Genomic DNA, 21,944 nt, shown 5'->3' with positions numbered 1-21,944 from the left:
GACCGGTATTATTTCTAGCAGTTATCCTTGGGGTAGAGATGTAAATAAAGGAAGAATATAAAATATATCATCTCACTTACACAGAAATAGAAAAAGGAGCTTAAAAGGAGTCGGAGTGAAAATACATTTATTGGAGAACATCTATTGCAGAAAAATATAACTTACGATGGAGTACAAATAAAAAGAATGTAAACACTGAAAAATTATAGTCAACGGGTTTATATAAGAACAGGAAAATAAGGATGCTTTCGTTTCTCGTTCCAATTTTCATCCTGAAAAATCTGATTTAACATTTTAAAAAAAACAAAAATCATATCGGATTTCTAAAAAGATGACAGGATTGAATTACGGGTGGGAAAGTATTAAAAGAAAACTGGCTTCATATGGTGTGCGTATATGAGAAATAAAAGAAAAAAATATGCATATTGTTGAAATAAAGTTTCTAAACAATGCGGTGTAGAAACATTTGGTAGTAACGAAACTTAAGAATTATAAGAATATCTTTTCTTAGACAGGAACAAGTGTGGAAGACGTAGAATAACAACAACGCATCGAACTTACCAACATCGAGGACGTGTACGTCCATGGGCCGTGTTGTCTCATAGTCTTCTCCGGAACAATAACCACCAAAAGAAAAGATTCTCTCCCAGAAACTGTTACAAATTGCTACTGCAGCATGGTTGACCCGTTTGGGACCACCTTCAAGATGTATTGTCCACCTCTGCATGCTGCAATATCGTTCAGACCAATAAAAGTATGGAGAAAACCGCTTTAGGTAGCGAGGTTGCTGCAGAAAAGATGAAAATGAAATTAATGTATAATGTGATAATTAATTTTACACGGATAGACTCCGCTATTATGCATCATATATATATATATATATATATATATATATATATATATATATATATATATATATATATATATATATATATATATATATATATATATATCCCTTCGACGAGAATCAAGTCAACGGAAAGTGAAAACAAAAAGGGAGATAACTCTAAAGGACACGGCTTTAAATAATGCCAAGCATTTTTTTTTTTTTCTTTTAAAACAGTTTGTCACTATTTCATACAGAGACATTAATAATTTAAATACAATTTGTCGCTTTTATACCACTTTTACGTGATGTAGAAGTATACAACAGTGTTACTAATCTTCAATAACCAGGCAACTTACCTAATTCTGCTTAATATCGGCTTCAAAGGTAATAGAAGCAAATATGTTAGGATCACTTCCTTCGCTTATGAAAACATAACTTTTGAAGATTATCGTTAATAAATAATATATTACTTATCTAAATGCCTCTATCGATATTTCAAAGAGCTAGCTCCCTTATAAATCTCCCTTTAGTCAAGCAACAATGAATTCATGCCCTCATGACTGACATGGGAAGCTTCTGGCAAAGCTGTTCAATTATTGACTATCTGTCATTAATCATCTGAATAATAAAAGGAAATATTAAAAAGAGAAAGACACCTTCATATGATATCGTTCCATAGCAGCGTCTGTTGACTAGACGTTCTCTAATCCTCGCTATCAAAGCTTCAAGGCGTTTATTTCTATCAGAAACCCAATTTTTTTTCTAAATAATTTTAAAAACTAATAGTAATCCCTCACAATCATACGCATGCAACCATTATCCAGCTTTCCTCCACTTCGCACGAATATTATCCACAACCGTCGAGAGCAAAGAAACCCACAACACGACATCGGTGGTTAGCTGAGAAGTTCGCTTTCAGGGTCGAACCCGTTTGGGTTATAAACATTTGATTAATGGAAACTGGTTAAGTACATCATGTACGTACGTACATACATACAATTGTGTGTGTAAATGAACACGAACATACCTATGAATGTACGCATGCATGCATGTGTATTTATATCTTTCGTCGATAGCTATCGGTTTAGGATATAAACAATGTCGAGGAAACTGAAAAACCAGTAGTTTTCAAATGCTGTATCTTGCTATACTTGTTCCGTACCGAGCTATGAACACTCGCTTACCAGTCCAGCTGTGAACTAGTGACCGGCCCATTAGAAACCTGTAATCAACGACACTATTTACTGATTGCGATAAAAATAAATAAATAACATGAAAAACGACTAAACCTCCTCGTATTTCTTCCAATTTTTGATGATGTTTCATATAATCTACATAATTTTCATATAACCAAGATTGTGATAAATGTTTGACTAACCTTTGACAAAACAAAAAGTACTTCAACCTTAAATAGTCATCAGTCATCACAAGACGGATATTCTTTCCACCCATATGCTCTTTGGACAGCAGACTTCACCTCTCCACAAATATAATACATCTAATTGATGTCTTTAGTAAAGCCTACACTGTTGTAAGCATTCTAGTTATGTATCCAGTTTGAAGATACCTTTCTCTTTCCCTCTAACTAGTCTTGGAGGCATTATAAAGGGTCAAGGAACACTTCCTTTTTGCCTGAATAATTAAAACCTTAACTACAATGCACTTACCCTTGTTTGTTCACAATCAGGATCAATTTTTTTTTTAATAGATTAACCACCTTTAAGTAAGCCTTCATTTGCAAAACGACAATAATAAGCATTTGAAATGAGGTAAGGTGGAATCAAGAGGTTTTGCGAACCCTTTTGCTGTGAGATCGAAGCAATTGATGCTGAGCTTAAACAATTGTAGATCAGGGTTGGCGGGTAAGAAAAAAAAAAAAAAAAAAGCGAGTTCAGAGAAGGAATCCCTTAGAAAATGTTTAGTGAATGATCACCAAGAAATGATACAAATGGTGACAGTTGCTGGCTCACAAGAATGTCTTTGTGGAGCTAGGTGGAAGGAATATCCAGATATCTTGTTCAGAAAATCAAAAACCATTGTAAGTCTGTGAGTGAGTGATTAAAATGTATTGTTGAATGAAACGTTACTTATCATTTGAATGAATATTGGAATCAGTCTAGAATAGTGATGTTTGCACAACACTGTTCTAAACTACCATGGCCTGCATCATTTCTTATTAGTACAGAGAATTGTTGCTTCCTGTACCTCTTTATAATTTCTCCAATCATTACACACTGTTCAGCAAGTTTTCAATTGATAAGTAACTATTCTACTCTGTCTCTATACGAAACTCTTCAAAACTCATCTACAAACACCTTTACTAAATTCATTCTTACAGAAAAATTACAATCTTTATTAGCTGTTTCCAGAATCCTCCACCACAAAAGAAATAATTTTCATACCATTATCATGCAACTTTTGTTTAAAATATAATATAATTACGATGAAAGTAAACAAAGTTTGTTTTAGAAGCATTGGGATGTATTGAAAGATAGAGGAATAAATTTTTTATTCTCAAATGCATGATAATGCTAATAAATAGCGTGATCAGGATAAATTATCCATACATTGCAGAAAAATACGCTACCGGCCAGCCATGATTCATTTTGTTTTAAATGTATTTCATTCAACCTATTCTAATTCTTAAATATACAGCTGTTCTTCCACAAACATCAATAGTTAGCATGCTGACACAGTAAATTGCCCAACAACCTAATAGAGCTACTGATTTCCTTTTATAACAATACTTTAATATTAGTTTCAAATTTTGTCACAAGGCCAGCAAGTTTGGGGGAGAGTGGTAAGTCAATTACATTGACCCCCAGTACTCAACCGGTACCTATTTTATCAACCCTGAAAGGATGAAAGGCAGTGTTGACCTTGGTGAAATTTGAACTCAGAACACAAAGATGCAAGAAATGCCACTAAGCATTTTACTTGGCATGCTAATGATTCTGCCAGCTCTCCGCTTTACAATACCATAATATCAGATGTCCAAAGATAACATTAAAAAAAATAATAACGGAGCAGCCTAAGCCAAAGAACAGGGTTTCATACAATCCATCATATTGGACTTAATGCGTCTGTAGGTAGACTGCTGGTCTAAACTAATTAATAAGAGATTAGATAATTCACAGAGCTGTTTTAAATTTTAGCCTATGTTTAATTACATGTAATCAATAAAATTACACAGGAAACATGTAGCAAAACAAAACCAAAATATTTTTCCTTTTATCTGTCAGTTTTTTTTCTTTTGTCATAATGAAATTGAAGATTGAAATACAACTCAAAATGAATTTTGCTATGGAAAAAGATATCCTATTGATATGTATTTTATCAAACCCATTTCAGATTACAGAACATAATTGTGAGTTTCAAGTTAGTACATTGAAGCCTATGTTAAATACTATACTAAAAGCTATAAAAGCATATAATGTAATAAAAATAAGCAGACAGGTCAAACCAATAATGTTTCTGATTGGTAGCATTAAATATTAATGCTGTTCATATTCTATGCAAGGTGAAATAATGTGGAATGTTGTTTTTAGTGAAATACAAAAGTAATATGAAATATAAGCATTAAATTAATATCACTGATGCATCACAAAGGCCCAAGTTTTTCCAGAGAGGAATTAACAGAAGTGAGAATTAAAATGGCTTCAGCAATGAAAATGTCACTATCTGATTCAACAGGACATTACTTCTGGTAATATAGTGCTAACAAGCAATTGCATTAATATACATAATATACACCATCATTATCATCATTTTTATGACCAACTTTCTATGCCGGGATGGGTTGAACTGGTTGTCACAGTCTAAGTCATCTGTTATTGAGAGTTGCCTCTTTCTAGTGAAACAACTTCAGAAGTACTTAACTTGGAACAAACCCCAATACCTAAGCATTTGTCAGCTTGGAAAAGCCTTTGACAGGGTTCCACACTCAGTAATCTAGTGGTCACTAAGGAAACTAAGAGTAGAGGTATAGCTTGTGAGGGCTATAAAAAAAATCATGCATACAGGTGAAGTCAGTAATGAATTTAGTGTGCAGGTAGAGCTCCACCGAAGCTCAATCCTCAGTTCTCTTCTGTTTATCAAAGTCTTTCAGGCCACAATGGAGGAGCTTAAGAGCAGCTGTCCAGAGAAACTCATATATATTTCCACAGTACAGCTAATCTTATTAATTTAAATATACTGGACCTAAGGAACAAGCTCAGGAAAGTAAAACAGCCTTGAATTGAATTGCAACATAGAATTCCTCCTGGAACAATCACAACAAATATTAAAATTTTGTTGATCTAAAAGTATTATAAAAAATTACCGAGCATAAAAACACAAATAATCTACAAAGTCAGCTATTTTTTAAAAACATATTGTCAAGTATTTACCTTGTAATTATTGATTTTTATCATGACACAGCCTCCCCACCACTGCCACCACCACCACCATCCTTGAAGAATATGCTCTCATAAATTACAACTGAATATATGCAGAGCAGACAATTTAAAACCCACTTTATCTGTTTACAAAGACAAGTAAAGCAGGTATTAAATTGTTAGACACACCATCTGTTTTTACATAACAATATAACTGTCTCTGTTATGGTAAAAATATCAAAGAATTTTTTTTAGTTGGTCTTCCAACATTGTCATAATTCACTATGTCCAATTATAGCAGCAGACATATATTCCTCTACTAATTCTTGTTACTTAACATTATATCAAAAGTAAAACAGAACACCTGAGAGGCTGATATGCTGGGCCAAATATGCTAAATAACAAATTCAAACCTTACAACTACAGTCATTGTATGTGTTCTTGATAAATCAGAGCACTACTTATCACGGCTTGCCTAACTGGCAAAAATTTCACTCCTTCACACTTCACAGTTAAGTAAATAATAAAGGAAAGGCAGCCAACTATAAACAGCTACTCCAATATTTTGTGAATGTCTAAATTTCCAAAAGCCTTTCCTCTATATCATGGGAAAATAGATGTAAAACAATGAATAAAATTCTTTTGGAAGAGGAAGCAATTGATGTAGCAGATAACATCTCTACCTTCCTAATTACTTTTGTAGTTAGTCTGCTTTAAGAATTCAAGATCTTTTAGATTATGTATAAAATGCAGCCTTTGTTTTCCTAGGCCAAACACAAACATAAGTTACCATTAATTGGGACTACTTTTCATTAATCACATATCCTTTTGAACTACCTGTTAAACCAAATGTATTTGCATCTCATTTTTCCTCACCTTATGTTTTTACTACCTGACTATTTTCTCACCTCATCTATACTTAATCTTTCAGAGGAATTCCAGAACATCTAGAACACGCAGAACACACACAGGTACAGAAATGTTCATTGTTGCCAAGAGGTAACAGTCGTTTAGTACACCTTACGTTAACGAGAGTTATATCTGTCCGTTCCCTCTTCACGGTCAAATGGCTAAACCAATGGTCACGATGTTTTTCAGTATTACGAGGGAGGTAATCAGGAAGGTTTTTAGCGAAAAAAAATGTAAAAAGTATGATTATTTAGTGGATATTGAGTTTTGTATTAACAAATCACCTTTGACTTTTTTGCTTAAATTCTGATGATGAGGATTAACTCTGGATTTCCCCCCATATAAGTTCATGAATTTAGAGATTTGAGATTTACGATACTATCCCTTTATTTCCCATCGTAGATGGGCAGATTTTTTATCTTACTATAATGGGCATTATGTCCGTCTCTTTGTCTGTTCCCTCTTCACAGCCAGACAGCTGGACCAATGGTTACGATATTTTTCGGGATTACAAAGACGGTCATCAGGAAGGTTTTTGGCATTAAAAAAAATCAGAAAGTTTAATTATTTCGCAGATATTGATTTTTGAATTGATTAACCACCTTTGCATTTTTATCAAAAATTCACCGACCACGAGTAACTCTGGATTTTCATCGTATAGTTTGTGGCTCCATCATAGATACAAAAGGGGTCACAAGGACGGTTAGTAGTGAAAATTAAATGTAAAAAAGTGTATGTGATTATTTAGTGGTTATTAAAGTGTGTCAGTCTTGAGCAGGATTCGAAATGGCTAATTGAAGCGGCTGTTGTTTACATCTTAGTTTTGTCAATCAAAATAACCCATGGTACCAGAACATCCAGACATTATTCATATAGAACAGTGAGAGGTATGTCTTAGCTTGATTTTTTGCAAACCTAAAGATGCCGTTTGCACATTCAAAGCAAACAAGGCACAGGACCAGACTTTAGATCGTGTATTTTTACCCACTCCGATGTTTACACATGGCCAGTCATACATCGCTATGGCTAGAGCAACAGACTCCAGAAATTTGAAACAGAAAATATCGTCTACAAACAAGTTTTGTAATCATATTGATATCATCGAAAGGAATATGGTTCATAATTTGAATAAGGAAATTTGTGTACTTTGAATGTATAAGAGTATAAACAAGCGTAAAATAGTGTAAACAACTAAAATAAAGTATATCTAAATAACATTTTTTTCTTAATACTTTTAATGTAGTTAGTGGTCGAAAGCAGCTCTGACTTTCGTTAGAAGTGATCCACGACTTTTTATGATACAGAAGCTGGGAGCCTATTTCAGTTTGGGAGTAAATTGTCATCACATGTCACTTAGTCACAAACACATCATATACCTGCAATAGAATGCTGTATCACCAACAATAATGTGATTTCTTTAAGACATCACCCAGTAATCTATTGAGTTCATTTACACATTTCTCATTGCATAACGCTGTTATGACCTCCCTCCCTCATTTTATGGGTAGATTTGCTAGTTAATCTAATGACATGAAGAAGATGCTCTATAGATTTTTAATACTGGATTTCTATTTCTATCAAGAGGGAAAAAGAGAAATCAAGTTTTGCTCATGAGATGAACTCTCTATTTAAAAGCTAACAAAATACACTTCAGTAATCCAATACTGTATGTAGCTTCTGCTACATATACCTACTTACAGCTGGACTTATTGAAAGAGAAGCAATTGTCACTGATATAACAGCCTGTCTGCAACAAACTATAACCCACTAACCATGGCACTCTAATATGTGAGATATGAAAACATGGTACAATATAAATTGTACTTCTGTTATACAGTGGCTAGAATTCTAACAGACTTTTATGACTGACAGTACGACAAGTTAGTTCAAGAATTCCTCTCTACTGTACAATAAATGACATATCATGCTTGGCTGCTATTAATAAAGATAATAAAATCAAGCTGGGACATATAAATATATATATACATATATTTATTTAAATGAACTATTCAAACACTGAGATTTGAAGTTAGATGTCACTACTGTTCATATCATCTGTGGATAAATTCAAAATTTGATGATATCACCAGTAGTAGCATGGGTGGAACGCAGTTATGATAGCTTTATCAAGCTATGAAATATCATAATGATGCTTAATGAGCATCTACCTGCTAGAAATAAGAGCCAAGTCTTAAATAATCCACCGTAGCGCACCAATATAACAGAGAAAAAAACAGTATGCGAGGAAAACAGACCGAATTAAAACATTTAACAACACAAATAAAAATATTATGCAATTACGGATATCCACAAACCAGGTTTCTGCTTTTGGTTATTTTACTGAAGTAAAAGTAAAGAGAGAAATGTTTACCTCATCTGCCTTTCCAGCGAGCTTCTATTAAAACTGGTCCTGAAAAAGAAACAGACACATCACTAAGTACACTAATTAACAATACTGACTATTTTATATTAACCACCAAAATATTGTGGAGTAACTTATTAGAAATTAACTTTATTTGGCTTGAAAAAAAAGTTTTATTTGACTTGAATAACAAAAAGTAAAAAGATAAATGTAAAAATCAACCATTCATTTTTTTTTTTTTTAAGTGATATGATGCAGAATATAAATATGATATAAAACTCATAATTTTCCAAACGAAATTTGTTCACCTCTAATTTAAAATGTTGCACTATAACCCAAATAACAGAAGAAATAGGCATGGCAGCTAAAACCAACTCAAGGTGGCTACAGTTGACAAAAGATCACAGGTGAAACCCTTCTTCAGGTGAAGTTTAATTCAGTCATCACTGCCCCACTCAGGTGAATCATACAGGCTAAGGTATGAAATGTTTGTGACCCTGAGATACCTGCTGATGGTATGGAAGAGTTTCCAACATTCTGATGGATTCAGAGTTTCTGCATGTGGCAAACCATCTCTGGTGTTTATTTCACCTTAGAGAACACAAATCATGGAACTGTGATAGAGATCTGGATTAAATGAACATGACTCATTCTTCTAAACTAGTAGGACTATCTGTTTGCCCTACAATTTGGCAGCCATTAAAAGAAACAAATTAGAAAACCATGCCAAATCAGACTGTCCAGCTCATGCCAGCATAGACAATGGATGTTAAATGATGATGATGATGATACAACAGGCTTCTTTCAGTTTCTGTCTACCAAATCTACAAATCTACTCACTTTGGTTGGCCAGAGGCTATATAGTAGAAGACATTTGCCCAAAGTGCCACTGCATGGCACCTTGGGCAAGTGGTTGGGAAGAAAGCTTCTAACCATACAGCCATGCCTGCGCCTACAAATACGTTTTAAATTTGTATTTTTCTTTTATATTTGATTGATCAAGAAGACAAGACTGCTCATGAGCCTTCATGGACTCTCAGTGATTGATAAGATTGATGAGGCTAATGTTCCACTTGACCAGTTATAACATGACAGATGAAAAAAAAAGTGAGGGAATTGCAGAGAGATGCTATTTGGAAGAAGAAAGGACTAGACAAAATGACTTGGGTGGCGAGAGGAGATGAGTGACTCAAGATTATCTGAGTGAAGGTGAACAAATGCAGCCAGATCCAAGGAGCAAAAATAGAAAGGACAGAGTAAGGAGACATGTCTATGGGTCAGAGGTTAGAGAACGGTAAGAAGTAACTTCAAGCAAAACAGTCAGATGGCTGTCTTCGTGCAGCCAATGTTGTTTGTGTTGTATAACAGTAGCACAGTCACAGATGTGGAAGCTTGTAGTTATGAGGGGTTGAGGTATTTACTGGCACTGAAAAGAAAATATCAGTATTTATGATACAATTTTTGCTAAGTTAAGAATATATGGTCACCAGGAGAGATCCTTAGTGAAGCTTAGCATTTGTTGTGACATTCAGGGCTCTCACTACATGTTAATATTTAGGGGGAATACAGTATGTAAGTGAAAATTTTCAAAGTCATTTCACTGATTTAATTATTTAATTTTAAGGATTTAAATGTATCAGTTTCAATTAGTCTTCTATCAGAAATTCAGAGTTTAATGGACTCACAAATGAAACTTAAAAGAGTTTTTAAAAAAATCAAAGTTTTTTTTTAAAGAGATAAAATTGTCAACTAACAATACAAATCACCCAAAGAAAAAAACACAAGTTATCTGACATTTTTAACTCGTACTACGTCACAAAATAAAGTTAGTTTTATCACGTAAAAGATATTAACCAAATTGCTATAGAAACAAGTTCAGTAGGTTTTGGTCATACAAACATAACAAATGTTTGAAACTGAAATTTGAATATACAATGCATTCTTCAACAGCCTTATCAGAGGCAGCAGAATTAGAAAGAAAAAGAAAAAAACTTTAAACAGTATATATGTACATATTCCAAGTAATAGTTAACTAGTCAGGATGTAACTCATTATTTTACTCCAAACATTTCAGCAAATAAATTTAGTGAAGCACATTGAAGGTTACATAAAACCACAAATATAAATATCACATTATCAAATGTCCCTTTTAGTCGACACACTGTTGCTTTCCACCTCAGTACAGACATCAATACTCAGGTATCAGAAATATAAATTTAAATTCTGCTAAAACTGTATCATACAACCAAAAAAAAATCATAAAATGAGCAAATAAACTAATTTATTGAAATTAAACTAGACATGCTCCCTAACAATCTTACCACATCTAATACTCCATATCTATGGTATCGTTTGGGCTAAAATTCTTGTAAGATGAATTTCCTCATAGGTTTGAAAGATGTCATAGCTAGTGTCTATGGTATACTTAGGCATGGAAAAACTCAAGGACAAAGTTCGAAAGATCACTGATGAGAAATAAGTCAATCAGAGGATAAATATTTTGTTCACATATTGTCAGCAGAAGGAGTAAAGCCACACCACTAAAAGTCACATCAATCAAAGATATGAAATCTCAGAAAAAAGAAAGAAGTGAATTAGAAACGGTACATGGTATGATAAAACTACTTGTTCTAGTTTTCTCCTGAATAGTCTCACATTACTATTTTAATGAGACAGCTACTCCTCGTATACATTTGAGTTTATATGAGATTCATCTCATGACGAATAGTCTTCTTTTTACCAAAATCAACGATACACACACACACACATTGGCTGATTGATTTAGGTGTCTATGTAATTACAAAGATATATAGATACCCTCGTGGCCTTCTATACCTTGATTCAGTGGAACATAAGAGATTTTGACAGCTGGCAGGAGATGGCAATGGGGAGAGACTGCACCAGTACTAGGCTGGCCCTCATTTTCAGCTGAGTAGATTTGGTGCACCATGAAATGAAGCAACTTGCTGAAGGGCACAATGTGCTGCCTAGGCCTGGGATCAAACTCATTTTATGATCATGAGCTCAAAAGCCTAACCACTAAGCCATGCACTTGCATACATATAATATACAATTACAATGTGATGAAATCTGAATTTCAACAGGTCGGAACTTTATTGGTAAATGATCAGTTTGATGCCGTGATTGCCACAATTAGATCTTGAAAAAATCTAATTTCTTTCTTCACATATAGAAGATTAGATGTTATGCAAAACCAATTTGTATTACAGCTGTTGCTCTCTAATTGTAAACAGAGCATGAATATCTCATACATAAAAGAGAAATTGCAAGAAAGGCTTCCAAAACATTGCAGTAAGTACCTCATTATTGTTCCAACATCTCACACCCAAAGAACAGTATGTGCATTAGTAGTCAAAGTAAGCTGCCATTGTTCACTAAGGGCTGCACAAATAGTAGTCGGTGCTACTAGTATGCTAATGAGCTAATGAGGGAGCATCTACCTTATTGTCCAACACGTTAGAAATAACAGCTAAATCTCTTTCAAATCACATCCTACCATTTTAAGAAAACGGAGACATTTGACGATGTGAACCCTAAATATACTATAATATCTGAAAAGTAAAGAGACAGGATGGCTATGGTTGGCATGCCTTTTGATCATGAGTCTATTTGATCAGGGCTGACCTAGGGCTAAACAACAACAGCTAGACAGTTTATGTCAAGTCAGTGAGGGAACTTTTATGTGGCCATTAAATCCATTAGAAATAACGTTCAAATTCCACACCAATATTTCTCAACCATTTTTTACTTATGAACCCCTTTGATTCCTATTTTACTCTGGTGGACCCTTCCAACCCCTCCCATTGCCATTTGATGTTTAAAAAATCCTATTATATTTTTGAATATTATGAGGAATTGCATAACAAAATTGTTAAAATATTTTGCGTATTGTAGAAATACAGCCAATTTTTTTGTGCCTAAATTTTAACAACAAAATTTAATAATATCAACACCAAAGAGCCATATGGACACGAAATGAGAACCACTGTTCCACATTCTAGAATCTTAAAATGGAAGTTTACACAGGGTAATATAATTTAGCAAAAGATTATAGAATGGCCATGGCTGGAAAGACTTTGATCATAGGTTTGTTTGATCAGACTTGTCCAAGGATTAAACAACTACAACTTCCATTGAATGGTTAGCCAACCACGCCAAACTACCCTGAATATAATACTTGGTAAAGTTAACGATTAAACAAACAGCCTCACCTCGCTACTCTGTCGTGTATTAGAATGTTGCTTGGTTGTTATTTTAAGACTTGTGGTTAGAAATTTCTAAACCAGTTAACACTACAATGTTTTGATAGCGTTATGTTTTAACATACCACACTTGACATAACAGCGTACCTCTTAAACACATTACACTTAACATAATACAGTGCCACTTCAATATAAGACATACATTTACAACAAAAAATATTCAACGTACTTTGATTATGAAAGTTCAGCACATAGAGTTTCAATGGTTACAGTATGAGATATTATAAAATTTGATGACAATACTGTTCTAAATAGGTTTAGTGTTTGTAAAATTATTAAACTTATGTAGACTGTAAATATAGCTCAGTGTGAAGATTTACGAGTAGAACTGTATATTTTGTACAATATTAATTTTTTGCCTACATCAATGAAATAAAATAGTACAGTAAAATCATAATTTAACTCCATCAAAGTGTTTATCAGAATAATAAAACAGCTGTTAAAACAGTGAGAGAAAAGATGATGATGATGATGGTAATAATAATAAAAATAATAATAACAAAAGAAAACGCAAAGACACTGTTAATAAAAACAAAGATTATAACGAAGTTGAAGATGATAACAATCTAAAAAATAGACAAAAATGACACAAACTCTGGTCCAATTTCACTCCTTTATTATTAGCCAATTGGTCAAATATCCAACCAATTGACAAATAATAAAGAAGCAGAATTGAACTAGGGCGTGTGTTATTAATATTGGCATAATGACTCTCCCTAGACACAACAAAAATTGCTTCATCACACGAATTCACATAAAGAATCTTGCAAACCAGATACAAAAACGAGGCAACAATGTCATTGAAGGAGAAAGAAGGTAACAAGGATATTTCATGGCAAATAGTGTTATTACAAGCCAACATGAGAACCACTACATGGTCATTCAGCCTGCCACAGAAAAGCTGCTAAATTTCCTTTATATCACATCCGACCATCTTAAAAAAGATGATACATAAGACTACTAATGCTTGAAAAAAAAGGTGAGATGGTCATGGTTAGACTGCTTTTGATCATAGGTCTGCTAAAACAGACACACACCACCACCACTACTGACCTCATCAACCAACCCACCAGGTTACACTCCCCAACCACAATGCTTTAACACAACCATTATTGGAGAACACCTCAATGTAGTCAATACATCCTGGATTTTAGATAGCACGGATAACTCATGACGTAACATAATAGCAACATAACTAATGTTCTTTTACATCTTAAGCAAACCACACTAATACACATACATATCACACTAAGTCAGTGACAACTCTTCTATGAACACTGACTTCTGCTTCACATAGCAAGTTATCACAACCAATTGCAATCACAACCAATTGTCCTCAAGCCAACAACCATTATCACAAAACAGTCATACATCAATGAGGAAATCAAAATACATTTTTTTTACAATCTTCAAAAGCATTCCATCAAGATACAGATTTAAGATTTTCAGTATTTAACACCACCACCCCAAGCTCCAACATAATATATATACTGCAGTAGAAAACATTCAACAAAATAACTATAGATACATACAAAAACTGCAGGGTAACAATAAAGTACAACTCTAGTTACATAACAGAAATAGTCACCTCATAAATACCAGAGACAACCTCAAAAACAATATGCCAACACCCTGTACAATTGAAGTTAAATTCAGCACCAAATAAATAAACAAAAAAATAAATCAGAGGAAAAAAAAAATCTGGCACATATTTACATTCAACATAAACTACAAAACTAACAGAAAAATACTATACAGAGTAATAAGCATCATCAACATTAACACTACTCAAACCACACCCACGCTGCAACGACTATCTCAAATAACATCCTGCAACAGCAAGCAAATGTTTTTAGCAATCATTTCTTGAACATCAAGCACCAAAATTACACAAGGCAGGAACACAAATTAAAAATATGCACCTTTACCTAGAACAGGATTTCGATCCCTTCTTTCCATCAAACACCAAAAAAAAAGCAATAGGGACATCTAAAATCTCAAAAATTCAGGGCCAGACAAAATCACAAGCATATATCTAAAATCTCCACTTGCCAACCTTTACAGCTATTCATACCAACATTGTTAACTTCCTAGAATCTAGGCAAAAACTATAACAATTCTAAAGCTTGACAAAATTACAAGTCAACTAACAGCATATAGACCCATTACCCTCCTAGATATATGTACAACAATTTGATAAAAGCTAATCTTTACCACCACTAATGCACTCATACAATTCAACACTGCAATTCAGAGTGTACAGCATTGTTCTCACCTACACAAACAAAGTACAGCTAGAAAGATAGATCCTACTGGATCAGGGGGTTGCCTGGGGCTAAACATCACCTCTAGCCACAAGTCAAATAAGAAGTGCCAGCTAGAAATAAAAGTCAAAATTCTCTAACGATCATATCCTATCATCATCATCATCATCATCCTCGTCATTTATTGTATGTTTTCCATGCTGGCATGGGTTGGACAGTTTGACAGGAGCTGGCCAAACTCCATTTATCTGTTGTGACATGGTTTCTACGGCTGGATACCCTTCCTAATGCCAACCGCTTTACAGAGTGTGATGAGAGCTTTTTACATGCCACCAGCATGGGTGCAAACGTGTGGCACCAGCATGAGTGCATTTCATGTGGCACCAGCACCTGTAAAGGATAAGCCCATATGTACGGAGGATCATGATTTCACTTAGCTTGACACTTCTTTCTCAAGTACAGCAAATCACCACAACTCCAGGTCCCTTGTCATTTCCTCAGAGAGGCCCAGTATCTGAAGATCCTTTCTCACCTCTTCATCTCATATCTTCCTGGGTTTACCCCTTCCACAGGTACCCTCCACAATCGGAGTTCGGCACTTCTTTACACAGCTGTCTTCATCCATATACATCACATAACCAAACCAGCGCAGTCTTCTCTCTTGCACACAACCCTTAGTGGCCTCTTATACCCAGTTTTCCTCTTAAATCATTTACACTCTAGCCTTCTGTCTTAGAAAAGGGAGACATATATACTCATATATATATTCTAAATAATGTAGTCCAATACACATTATACAATCAAAAGGAGAGAATCGGAGCTACAAAGCCTTTGATCAAAAGTCTTCTCTGTCAGAACTCACCCAGTTCTAAACAACAATAACACCTTGAGCCAAATCTCCCTCAAACCTTATCCTACCATCTTAAAGACTAAGGTCACATTAGACAAACTTCTCGATGTACTCTGGAAGAGTGCAGAACAACAATCTTACCAGCAGTTTAAGATAACCTGCAAAGGTCACTGCCTTTGCCCCTCCTCACCCTCCAACTAAGCAATAAAGCACACTGCATTCCACCCTGCTAACCATGCTTGAAAGTACAGCATGTACCAAGACCAGACTAAAGAATAACATTTCAGAAGTGCAGTCCTAATGTGTTGCTCCTCAGCATTTGATCAGCTATTGTCAATCTGAAGCAGAGCTCATCAATAACATCCACAGCCTTTCATCTGGTTACCACATCTGCTAGAAATAGCAACCAAATTACCCTCAATTTATATCCTGCTGTCTTAAAAGGAGGACACATGGGATGATGTAATCCTAGATATACTGTCTAATATAAAGAAGGGATGGTCATGGCTGGAATCACTTTGCTCAAATGTCTTCTCACCTAGAGCCAACAAATACTGAATTTCTACAGCAACAATACCAAAAGTGGCATACATGGAAGCTGGCATCTAAGCTCCTGTTTATTATTTCATTAACTTAACTATCACTTTAGTGACAAGATCTCACTTCCAAACTATAAGTCTTATGTCAACCAGCCCATATAACAGATGGCTGAAGCAGAAAAGCTGGACATATCTAGTGTTTGAACAATTGCTGTTATTACATTACAACAATACCAATACAGAATAACAATTCAATCATTACAGTTAATTACAATATCAGTGTTGCATAGCATTAAAACCCATTACACTAGTGCACCCATCATTAAGAAACACCAAACAAACACCCACACACCACTAAGTCATACAATGTTGAATTAACATCATTAACACAATTAACATCATTAACACAATTTACAATAATACATACTCATCATAAATGTAGTTAATTATGGCAGGTCATTTAATTATGGCAGGTCATTTAATACAAACAGTGGCTACACTATATCAAACTTGACATTATTACTCCCAACAGCAGGCAAACATTCTTTCAAAATAGCTCAATAAAACCAGACACTACAATCCACACAAAAAATAAATACAATGTTGTATAGGCCTGTTCTCTCTACTCCATAAATAAATATCATTCCTTGTAAGAAAATTTAAAATAAAACCATTCACAAGCTACAATATGTAACAACACAACTATACATAAAAACACCAAGGCTCTCAAAAAGATAAAGACAAACAAATATATTGAATTACTGGTACCAACACAACTAAATATCAAAACCTCAGAAAATTGTTAAAAATCTCAAAAATATTAAACAAAGTTTCTCATTGGTTCCACTGGCTATAAACTTATTGCAGTTGCAAATACAATGAGATACAGTGAAGCATTATTTGCATCTCAAAATTTTTATTCATTAAGAATTGTTCAGTTAGTCAGCTCTTTACCATTTTTTGCCTTGGCAACCAACTAATATGCTTCCCAACTGAAAAGATAGTGAAACAGAAATAACCTCAAGGAATATATCCATCTCCATTAGCCTACTTTCTAAGAACCAGGGACACACAATGACGTGATCCACCAAGAAATGCAATATTAGAACTTTCCAAGACAATTTGGCTTCTATCCCAGAAGTAGATAGCAAGGAATGGAGTTGGAAGCTTTGTCAATATCAATGGTAATTAGTATGGTATGGAGGCTTTTTGAAGATGTTAAAGCCATCATCTATTTTCTGTATTAAATTTGTGAATCTTGAGGTGGTGATTGTATGTAGTTACCTGAACCTGTATTATGTTTTGGAGAGATGGATATGTTAGTGATGTCAAGGATAAGTCTTTTTAGTTTGTTTTTTTTTCTTGAGGGTGTATATAATAGGGTGCTGAGTCTGTATGATGCTATTTCAGTTGGGTTTTTGCTGACCTTTAGAATTGTTATAATTTTGTCCAACTTCCAGAATCTGTGAATCTTACGGAATCGAGTAGTTCTACAAAACTACAGAACTGAATAGTTTTACAGAGTTAAGTAGTTCCAGATGTGAGCGAGTACAGAGACTCCTTCAGGCATAGATGTTTTAACTCCTTAGAATTTCATGTAACTTTGAGGGTTTTGAGTTTTAGTTGCCCCTATTGCTTTTGGGGATGATTGTTGGAAGGAAGTAGACAAACTCACAGAGGAGGTGGCAGCTGTGTATTTTCATTTTGTGTTCCTGTCTCTTTGTGCATGGTTTTTGGTGGCTGATATCCAAGAAATGTCTGTTATGTGCATTTATTTGGGATTATAGTGTTGGGGTTTTTGACCCTTGTTGTTGGTCCTTTTAATTACCACCCACTCCTTTCCCTTCATGTGCCGTGTGATCTTGAACTTCCATGTCAAAGTATGAAGAGTATGATTTATTGGAGGAAAGCTACAGCATTAGCTTCCCACGGCCTTCCATCTGTTTATTTACAGTTTATTCTGCTAACCTCCTGCTCTTTGGAACTCGTTATTGAGGCACACGGCCTATTTAACCTTTCAGCAGGTTGAATGACATCAAGGTAAGTTAACACACGGATGGGCCTGCATGGCACATGCATAGCAGCCAACCTTCCTTTGAGTTATGCATATCTTCTGCTATCTGACCCGTAACAGGGTAGTGGTGACTAAAATGTAACTCCATCTTCCCAAAAATTGAACTCCCAAGCTGGAGGTATGTTTCAATAAAGGCTCAAGACATTTGTTCTACATAATGTTTTACTATGTAGTTTTGGAGCTTGTTAGATACAAATGTTTGTTAATTTTGTGTTTTTCTATAGTTTATTTTAGTTTCTTATTTCTTTGTTTACAAGTTTCATACTGAGTTTGTTCCAGTTGTCTTGTTTTAGTATTTGAATTGTCTTTGATTTTTATGAAGTTGGCTATTTCTGTCATGTAATTGAGTCTGCAATTTCTTGAATGGAGTACTACAGGGTTCCATTCTCTCACCCACTCTGTTCAACCTATACACACATGACCTTTCCAGACTGTCACAAAGCATACAGACAGCCTCATATGCAGATATCACACTCACATTCTCTCTCCTTTCTCCAAATATTGCTACACTACTTCAACCCTACTCAATTCACCTAGAAACCTGGCTTCATTTTGAAGATTAAAAGTAGTTGCTACCAAATCCACTTTCTCTTTTCTTACCATCAACACCAGAGAACACCAAAGACAAATACACTGATACACAATGTGGCTTAGAGAGAGCTTCTTTAAAAGTTTCTAGAACAAAATCTTTTACTTAACAAAGCATTCTTCACAGTCACTAATGATGCAATACAAACCATTCTCAAGAATCTAAACTATTCATTAAAATTCATCAAGTTCATCCAGCTCGTCTTCATCATCAACATAGTCTGATTTTGCGAACAAAGATTTGTGAAGAGCACTGTCCATGTTGACTGCAGGCTCACTGATGGTCAACAAAGCTAATATGGGACAGTTAGACCTGGTTGCATCAGCTGCATGGGAAATTCTGAGTTTTGTGTTCGTGTATTACAGTTCTTCCACAATCTCCTTTGGCCCACAAAGTCCGCTTTGTATATGTTCTTGAAAGAATAGAAAGACTGATGAAAGGTGTATTGCCAAGCCTCATAATTGAAGGTTATATTAGAACACTGACAATGGGCAATCTGACAGGTGCCAAAGGATATCTTCAGAGAGCCTTTCTCTTTTTCTTTGGTGTCTTTCTGTCCAGTGTTGGTTTGCCATACCAGAAAATCTTGGGCAAGCAATGATCCTCCATCTTGGTAGCATACTGTGCCTGCAGTAACTTGGTCTCAATGCTGGTAACTTCCACCAGTTTAAGGACTTCAGTGTATCAGCTACAAAGTAACAGCTGTACATAGAGTGGAGGTAGTGATGGTGGAAGCGCTCAAGGAATCATAAATTGGTAACAGTAGGTAATTGATGGCTCAGAGTCACAAAGAAGAATGGTTATTACAACAGTTCTGAAAGGGGAAGACAGGCTGAATAAAATCACATGATGTAGGTTTGTGTACTTCTCCCTGGCACTTCCAATCCTTTCGCAATAGAATGTACTGCCTAGCTATCTGATCAAAATAGTTTTTTCAGTGCCACAAAAATGACAATAAGGGAGGATTCTTACATTGGTACACTATCTGCAATAAATATAACATTACAATTCACCAAAAGAACCATCCACAGAAGATGACCATGAAATTATATAAAGACAATAATGATTTCTAATACTGGCACAAGGTGAGACATTTTGCAAGGCATTTAGTCAATTCACATGACCTTGAATACTTGACCAAGTCTATTCTATTAACCACATTGGGAACATAAAGGGATGTAACTAACTGTAATGGCATTTTTTTCACTATTCTAGTTATTCTGCCAACTACATTGCCCTTAGAAGGACAATATCAGTCTTTCAGACTTAAACCAAATGATATGCCTTCATAAGCAAATGATAAAGGAAGCTCGAAAAATAAAGATTACTTTGTTACTGGTTTCAGTCATTGGAGTGTGGTCATTCTAGAGCAAAGCCTTCAAGGATTTTTTTAAAATCATAACTGACTCCAGTATTTATTGCAGATGGGTACTTATTTAATTGATTATTGTTTACTTTTACATGAAGAGAGATGCAACCTAATGCACCAGTATACATACACACACACATATGAAGGGCTTCTGCAGTTTCTATCTCTCAGATTCCACTCACAATGCATGGGTCAACCTGAGGATGCAGTAGAAGATACTTCCGAAAGGTATTGTGCAATGAGATTGAATCAGGGATTATATAGTTGTGAAAATGAACTTCTTTACACTGTTAATTTGAATCTTGTGGAGGATTTCTCAGTTTCTGTGGCATTAAACAGAGATTAAAAAGCTTCTCCCATCTTGGTCAGATGTTAACCTATTGCAAGTGTGTTTCTCTAGAAACTTTTCTAGCAGGAACTGCTAGATTAATGATCATCAAAATATTTCACATCTATAAGCTAATATACTTTTATACTTTAGCTACTATTTATTTCATTCATATTTGATGGATAAAAGGTCATGCTGACCTATGCAAGATTTTAATAACAGAGTTATGCTTCAAACATTACCAGTAAGCAGTAATTGTGATTCTTTTACTAATGCACCAAAAAAACGAGTTTCTACATACATCTGTGTGTGTGTGTGTGTGCATATGTATGTGTAATTTTGTTTTGCAGATTTTTAACTAGCAAACTGTTTTAAAGACAATACTTTGTTTTTTTATATATATGGTTGGGTGTGTGTGTGTGTTATTGTTATTATATTTAAACCAGTTCGATTTGGCCCCATGTGGCTCAAAGTTTCATAGGGTTGGTTATTACAGAAACTTTAAATTGCTTGGGGCTAAATCAAACTGTTTGAAATAATAATATATGCTATTCCTACTTACATGTGTTGAGTGCCTCTTTCATTCATTTGTCCACTCACCCATATATATATATTCTTCACACAAACACACAAATTTAAAGACACTCATGGTTGTAATAATAATGTCATAAGCCTATGAGGTGCCACTAAAGACTTATCTTCTTAGAATGGGTCCAGAAGAAATCAACTTCATAGAGCCTACATTCTTTGGGGTTTTTTTTTTTTTTCTTCCTTAAAGTGATCTGGATTTAAATTTTCCATTAAAATTTCATATTAATCTGTTTCAAACACCAGACTTTAATAATGGCAAAGTGATTTTTAGCAAATGGTTCGTTATTTTCAAAATTAATGGAAACAAAGGCAGTGTATTTTAACAGAAATATGGTAACAAAAGGGTTAACCTCAGCACTGCAATATGAAAAAAAATGCTCATCTAAAATGTTTGAACTACTTACAACCATGAACTGGGCCTCTCTATTAGCGACCAGGCAGACTGGGCTGTTGAGAATTAAATGATTTTGTAAAGAACAGAACAAGAACACTATGGAAGTTTGAAAATACGTACGAAAATGCGTGTGTACATATATATATATATATATATATATATATATGCATGCTACCTGTATATGTAT

At 34.6% G+C, this 21,944-nt stretch overlaps 1 protein-coding gene across 4 annotated transcripts in view; it reads right to left on the bottom strand.

Moving 5' to 3' along the window:
- LOC106881137 (kelch domain-containing protein 3) overlaps positions 1–21,944 on the bottom strand; it is a 61,242-nt gene that overhangs the window by 19,396 nt on the left and 19,902 nt on the right. For all 4 annotated transcript variants that reach the window (XR_016242412.1, XM_014931409.3, XM_014931410.3 and 1 more), the window contains 2 exons: positions 8,486–8,524; positions 562–787 (listed from right to left, as the gene is read on the bottom strand). Coding sequence is in view for 3 of the 4 variants with exons in the window: in XM_014931409.3 (XP_014786895.1) it covers positions 562–727 (166 nt within the window). In the remaining variant the exon portion in view is untranslated. The remainder of the gene's footprint in view (positions 1–561; positions 788–8,485; positions 8,525–21,944) is intronic.

The sequence above is a fragment of the Octopus bimaculoides genome, chromosome 6, assembly GCF_046866305.1.
Source record: "Octopus bimaculoides isolate indiv1 chromosome 6, ASM4686630v1, whole genome shotgun sequence".
NCBI classification, from domain to species: domain Eukaryota; kingdom Metazoa; phylum Mollusca; class Cephalopoda; order Octopoda; family Octopodidae; genus Octopus; species Octopus bimaculoides.
The sequence above is the reverse complement of the archived record's forward strand: the minus strand, read 5'-3'. Positions and strand labels throughout refer to the sequence as shown.